This window comes from Rhinoderma darwinii, chromosome 3 (assembly GCF_050947455.1).
Source record: "Rhinoderma darwinii isolate aRhiDar2 chromosome 3, aRhiDar2.hap1, whole genome shotgun sequence".
NCBI classification, from domain to species: domain Eukaryota; kingdom Metazoa; phylum Chordata; class Amphibia; order Anura; family Rhinodermatidae; genus Rhinoderma; species Rhinoderma darwinii.
In genome coordinates, this window is record NC_134689.1 from 273245190 (window position 1) to 273252476 (window position 7287).

General features: G+C 38.1%; 1 protein-coding gene across 1 annotated transcript in view; it reads left to right on the forward strand.

Annotated features, from left to right (window-relative positions):
- The window catches only part of MYO1E (myosin IE), a 179560-nt gene extending 173294 nt beyond the window's left edge, over positions 1-6266 (forward strand). The window contains exon 28 of the mRNA XM_075857925.1: positions 5178-6266. Coding sequence (XP_075714040.1) covers positions 5178-5254 — 77 coding nt within the window. The 3' untranslated portion in view covers positions 5255-6266. The remainder of the gene's footprint in view (positions 1-5177) is intronic.
- The last annotated feature ends 1021 nt before the right edge of the window (positions 6267-7287 follow it).

The following is a 7287-nucleotide window of genomic DNA, read 5'->3' on the forward strand; positions in this document are numbered from 1 at the left end:
ATACGGATCTGACAAGCTTTCAGGAAACAAGCATGCAATCCTTTGCCATTTTATCTTATTGTATTGAAGAAATTCCAAAGCGATAAGCCTCTGATCACATCTGTGTTAGAGACTCTCTGTTAGGGGCCTCCGTTGCAGATCCAGCAGGGATTACCGGAAACAAGTGTCCTGTCTCACGTTGTTCTGCTCCATCATAGAAACCGAACAGCAAGAAAAAGGGAAGTGCCGTATCCGTTGCATGATGGAAACCAACGGCGCTCTAAGTAACCCAATAACTCTAATCAGTTCCGTCGGTATTTTATACAGGAGCCTCCGACGCACAGCCTTGCGATTAATCAATAACAATAATCTGCCCTCCGAAATTGTAACACTCTAATCAGAAGATTTACTGGAGATGCTTAAAGGGGACTTCTAGTGTTATGAAAAGCTTATTCCTTGTATAATTATTAGCTATGCAATGTACTCCCATATATAGGGGCAGATTTACTATTGTTGTTGCACCAGATTTCTGACCTAAGTTGCGCCTTTTTTTGCACAAATCAATTTACACACTTTTTTTTTTTTTCCGCAAATCAATAATTTTTCTGTGCCTGAAGGGCACTTTTCAAAAGTTTCTAGAAAAGGGTTGTGGCTCAGATGAAAGGTGCATTGCTTTAAATGCACCAACGGGTGTCAAAATTTTTAGTGCAAAAAACAACTGGTGTAAACTAAGCCAACCAACAGGTGGTATAAGGAGAATTGTTTAACATGTCTAGCAAGATGTTCCAAATTCGTTATACAGCACGCTCCACTTTCTTCTGACTGCCTGGTCTAAGTTTACGATGAAAAAAATGTCTTTCAATTCCTCTTATTTTTAAATCTCTGCTTTCTGACAGTGAATGAAAACATTCTTGCTTACATTCAGAGCCTAATAATAAACACCGTTCATTTGGTGTATAGAGATCATTCTGGTGATGAGCTATGTACCTCTGGCACTTATGATCAGAACATATGATTCATAGCCGTTGAAAAAGAATGTTTCCATTTATTGACAACAAGCACAGATCATGAGAAGAGTGATGGCAAAGTATAAGGAAGCGGCATGAAACCAGAAACTCCCTGTAAATGTACATTGAATGGAATGATAATTTCCTTACCATAGATAAACTGCTTATCAGCATGTGTGTTTCTTGTATATCTAGTATACCTGACAAAATAGCTGTGTTCATAGCCATCTACCTGAGCTTCCAATAAAAATCTACAAAATGCTTTTTTTTTTTTATTATTATACATATATTTTATGTTTTTCTTTTTTTGGGTTATCCGTAGTTTACAGGCCTGAAGTCTGTAGATGCTCTACTTTCAGGTTGTTTTCTATCCAGTTCAATAGGCATTGTATAGATCCAAACCTGTATTCACATCAGTGTCCACATATATCCAACATAAGTGCCACTATTTAAGTTAGATTGAGTATTGATGTAAATGGTGGTTTGAATCCGCACAGTTTTCTGGCATAAATACACTAAATATTATGGAATTCAGGGCGAATGCCATATTTCTGAAGCCTGCACCACATTTTAAGACGTGTCCATGACATGACATGCTTTAGAGCCCCTTATGATTCCTTTATTAAGTGGGGGAAAACAAAGTAGGTCTGACATGGCATTGTTTTTAGCATGTTATATTTAAGCACATTTTTCAAGCGCATTAACCCCTTTAGGACACAGCCTGTTTTGGCCTTGTGGACACAGATTTGTTAAATTCTGACACGTGTCGCTTTATGTGGTAATAACTTTGGAATGCTTTAACCTATCCAAGCTATTCGGAGATTGTACTTTATGTTACTGAAAAAATTTGGTCGATAAATTGAATATTTTTGTGAAAAATTACATTTTCTCTAAAAAAAATTTTAAAAATTAGCATTTCTAAATTTAAATGTATCCGCTTGTAAAACAGATAGTAATACCACACAAAATAGTTACTAGTTTAGATTTCCGAAATGTATACTTTATGTTTGCATCCTTTTTTCACGTCCTTTTTTCACGTCCTTTTATTTTTCTAGGACGTTACAAGGCTTAGAACTTTAGCAGAAATTTCTCACATTTTCAAGAAAATTTCAAAAGGCTATTTTTTTAGGGACAAGTTCAGTTCTGAAGTGGCTTTGAGGGCCTTATATAATAGAAAGTTCCCATAAATCACCCCATTTTTAAAATTGCACCCCTCAAAGTATTCACTATCATTCAGAAATTGTTAACCATTTAGGCATTTCACAGGACTTGAAGCAAAGAGGTGAAATTTAGAAATGTAATTTTTTTTGCTGAAATTTATTTGTAATACATTTTTTTTTTCTGTAACACAAAAAGTTTTACCCGAGAAACTCAACCAATATTTAATGGCCAGATTCTGCAGTTTATAGTGTGGTAATGTACTGAAGCACCGGCCTCAGATGCAAATGAGCACTTGTGCAGGATTTTGGTGCCTCCACTTTTGTTTTTCACTCCCCGCCTTCCAAGAGCCATAACTTTTTAATTTTTCCGTCAATAGAGCGGTGTGAGGGCTTATTGTTTGCGGGAAGAGTTGTAGTTTCTATTGACATTTAAAGTACCATATAATGTACTGGGAAACTGAACAAAAATTATTTGTGGGCTGAAATTGGAAAAAAATGATTTTTCCATTATTTTTGGGGTTCTGTTTTTACGTCGTTCACCGTGCGGTAAAATCGACAAATTAATTTTATTCAGAGTCTCTATCACCGTAATCGTATTCAGTTTTTTAAAATTTTATTTTACCACTTTTACAAAGAAAAGACTATTTGTTAGAAAACAATTTTTCTTTTTTTATCATCATATTCTGAGAGGCATAACTTTTTTTATTTTTTGGTCGATTGAGCGGTGTGAGGGCTTATTTTTGGCGTGACGAGCTGTAGCTTTAATTGGTACCATTTTATGGTACATACAACTTCTTGATCACTTTTTATTAGCGATTTTGGCGTTTTTAAACTCCTAATTTATTGCGCACGGTGAAAGCCGTAAGAAATAAAGTTTTACTTCATTCTGCAAGTCTATCCGATTTACGGCGATACCATATATGTATATAGTTTTTTTTATGTTTTGCAGCGTTTGCACAATAAAATAGATTATATATTTATTTATTTTTTTTGTGTTGCCATATTTTGAGAGGCAGAACTTTTTTTTATTTTTCAGTCAAAAAAGCTGTGTAAGGGCTTGTTTTTTGCGGGATGGGTGTTAGTTTTTATTGGTACTATTTTGGGCTACATGTGACTTTTTGTTCACTTTTTATTCTATATCTTGCGAGGGGTGGTAACCCAAAAATAGTGATGCTGGCATAGTTTTTCATAAATTTTATTGCGGTGTTCACCGTGCGGGAAAAATAACATTATAGTTTGAGCCTGGTGATACCAAATATGTGTTGTTTTTTTTTGTTTTTTTTTTTACATTTTCATTTTTTTCCTATAATAAAAGACTTATTATAGGGGGAAAAAACGTTTATTTTTACACTTTTCTAAAACATTTTTATTAACTTTTTTTTTTAAACGTTTTTACACTTTCTTTTTTGACCTGCAGCATGATCGCTGCTAGAATACATTACACTACTTAGGTAGTGTAATGTATTCCAATGGTCAGTGTGCCAGGGGCTCATCCTCATAGGCTTTCATACATTGCAGACCCGGAGACCGTTGGCTGGCCTCCAGTTGCCATGGCAACCCCCATGATTGCATGGGGGCTACCGATGTGCTACAAACCCCCTAAATGCTAGCGATTGCAATCGATCGCCACCTTTAAGGGGTTAATTGCCTTAATCCGTGGCGATGAGCCCCTGATTGGCAACACTGGAGTCGGGGACAGCTGTCCTCCCGGTTCCAGATGCACACGGTCGCCGACAGTGTGCATCGGGAACGACACAGTGACTTCCTGTCACTCTATCAGGACCTCCCTCCGGCTGGTCCTGATAGGCTTCCGTCCATGGCAGACACGGAGGCCATTGTTTGGCCTCTGTTTGGCATGCTAACTATCGGCAAACTGCAATTTCAGACCGGGTTCTGCCGATGTGCTATAAACCCCTAAAATGCGTCGATCGCAACCGATCGCCGCATTTAAGGAGTTAATTGCCGAAATTGGCAGCAAAGGAGCACTGGCGAGCATGAATGGAGTGTCAGCTGACCTCCCAGGTCCCGGCGCACACTATCACCAACAGTGTGCACCGGGAGCAACTCCATAACTATACATCCTCGTGCGGGAAGTAACCTCCCGCGACGACTTATAGCTACTGATTCGTGCGGTTAGGTGTTAAAGACATTCCATACATTCTACTATCAGGTCCACGTTAGGCCCAGTTCACACAGAGTTTATCGATGCGGAAACCGCGCCAAAAAAACAGCTGAAACAGCCTCCCATTGATTTCACTGGGAGGCGGAGGCGCTTTTTTTCCCCACAGCGGCTTTCAGCCACTCGCAGTGAAAAAAAAAAAGCGGCATGCTCTTTCTTGCTGAGGTTCCACCTCTAACCTCCCATTGATTTCAATTCATGAAAGCGTTATTTCACCTGCGGTGCTTAATGGCGGCAAGAAATTGCAGGCAGGTGAAAATCTGCCTCAATTTCTGAAGGAATCTTGAGGCCGATTTTAATTATTTATTTTTTTCTGCCTGCAAAAAAAACCACAAAAAAAATGTGAACAGTGCCTTGGGCTTATCACTTAGTTAACTATAAGTCCAGGATCACGAACACCGATTTGATGCAGTTTTTTGGCCCTGTTAACCAAACATGGAGTGGATAGAAAACAATAGGGACACATCAGCTTTTTTCTTTATACCTTTCCTTCCTTTTGGGTCCACTTCTGTCTTTGGCTAAAAAAGAACAGAGCCAAAAACTGCATCAAAACTGTGCGTGTGATCCGGCCTTAGGGATTTTGTTTTTTAATTTGTGTTGGGTCTGGAATGTTCTGATTAGAATAACCGAAGATTGTAGTTGCTCGTCGATCATGCCATCTATAATCATAAAATGGACCTTTATGAAATCACTGCGACGCGCACTACTGCATGCACAAGGAAGTGCTGCAACTACTTGGGAAAAGGCTGACGTAGTCACATATAGTTTAGATGATTTGACATCTTCCGTGTATAGTTCTGAGCTTGTGCTCTCACATCAACTAATGAAAACATTTCCTATTTTTTTTTACAGACCACTCAGGTTGGTGGACTGGACGACTACGGGGGAAACAGGGACTTTTTCCTAATAATTATGTGACCAAGATCTAAGATGGACTAAACAAACAAGACTCGAGACTGTAACCCTTCTCTATTTACCGCTTTCCAGTAATTGTCAAATAGGGGAAAAGTACCTCACCTTCAGCACATTGCCTGGGAAGCCCAAACCAAATTGTATCACTGTGAGCTGAGGGCTACAAAATACGGACACCAAAGGCCCGAACTGGAAGATATTTATTATACTTTATCCTATTTGGGAAGATTTTTTATTTTTTTTTCACGGCCTGGTGGCCCATTATGCATTGCTGGGCAGTGTGTTACAAGCCTCTCCAGTGGCATGAGGGTTATATAGAGTGAATGATGTTATGCTGGGGTTTTCTACCTAATGAAGGTTGTATGATAGTAAGTGCCTTTTTAGTTTACTGATGTTAAATTATACAAAGATGAATTATATGCACAGTTCCTCTTTTCATGTGCATCTGGATGAAGGAAACTTTCATATGCTGCTAATGCATCAATAACCAATGGAGGATAATGTAATTGAAGTTAGATACAGTAAGAATGTATGTGCTAATTATTAAGTGAATATCTCCATAAGGCGCTGCATATTGAACATGTGTATTCACTGCAATGCTGCATAGTCTTATATTGAAATATGGCTGGCCCATGTTAATATCTTGGTATAGAATGCTGTTACCTGTTACAGGAAGCATGTCATTCTTTTACGCTGTAAATTTATATAGTAAATCATATATACTGTAAATATATATATAAGGAAAATTGATGTTATTACATATATGGATGTACAACATAGTACTCTATTGTACTCTTATGGCAGATTTTAGGGCTAATATATCAGGTACTTATAAAATATGCACTTAGAATTCTGTTTTTAATGCTTTTTAGCCTTTGTTATTGCTTATACGATGGAAATTCCATAGCTAGCTCAAATTTCCTGAATACCGATTAACAGCAACCAGCCCAATCAAAGCAGATTTTATTTCTGTATCATATAATAGGCTATTTAATAAATTTAATTTTGTTTTTACCCGTATTGGTGTTTGCCAGACTTTTACAAATAGTAGTATTACTTCCAATTGTGTCTTTTTATCTTTGTTGTTACAACTTCACTTTTTTCTTGATCTGCCAGAGTATTACTGATACATATGTAGAACATGCCCTCATATAATACTGATGACCAATAATGACCAACCATTAATAAAAGTTGGATTGAACATGTTGAAAAGCATGAGGAGAATGATGAATAAGCTGTAGTCACAGACCTCTTCTGACCGCACTAGCAAGATACTGTGTAAATCAGAAATCTCCAAATCTGCAGCTAAAGTTAATCCCATAAATACATACACAGTTATAAGTAGAACTTCATCAAATTATCCATAGGCTAATCCTGGTTCAGGTTAATGGTTTTAAAAGAAGAAATATCTACAATGGGGGCACCAGTGCTGTGAAGTCATTAGTCTTCGCTTCCTGATTTAGCATATGTTTCTCCATCAACGTCATTGGACCTTATTTCACATATTCTCACCCCCATTCCCTCATACCAGATAACCTGTCTCTGCCACCCTGGATACGAGCTAACTTATATTCACCAAATATGAAGGCATCATCCTCGCTTTCTTCCACAAAAAAATTGCTCTAAAAATGTTGCAATAACCTGGGAAAAAACTGCAATGAGTAAATAGGAAATAATTAAAAAATCTGTGGAGAATAGTTTGGTAAGAGAACTTTCCAGACATTCTGCTAATGGTATGATCACCTTAATAAACAGACTTGGGCCCCAGGCACACAGCAGATGCGTGTCCACGAAGCAGTCCAATCTCCGTGTGCTGCTGTACTATGCTCCTTCTGACTGTGTATGTACTGAGCTCTTCTCCCCTAGAAGCAATGTTGTTAAGGAGGAACAATTTTTTTCCATACAGAGGTAGAGTAAGGGCCCATACCATTTGTATGGCCTCTGTATTAGGGCTCCATACAACTAGGAGGTTTTGCGGAGTCATAATACAGTCTCTTATGCGGGGCCAGACAAACTAAAAGCAGCCCTGGCACACAAACCCCACCAGCCC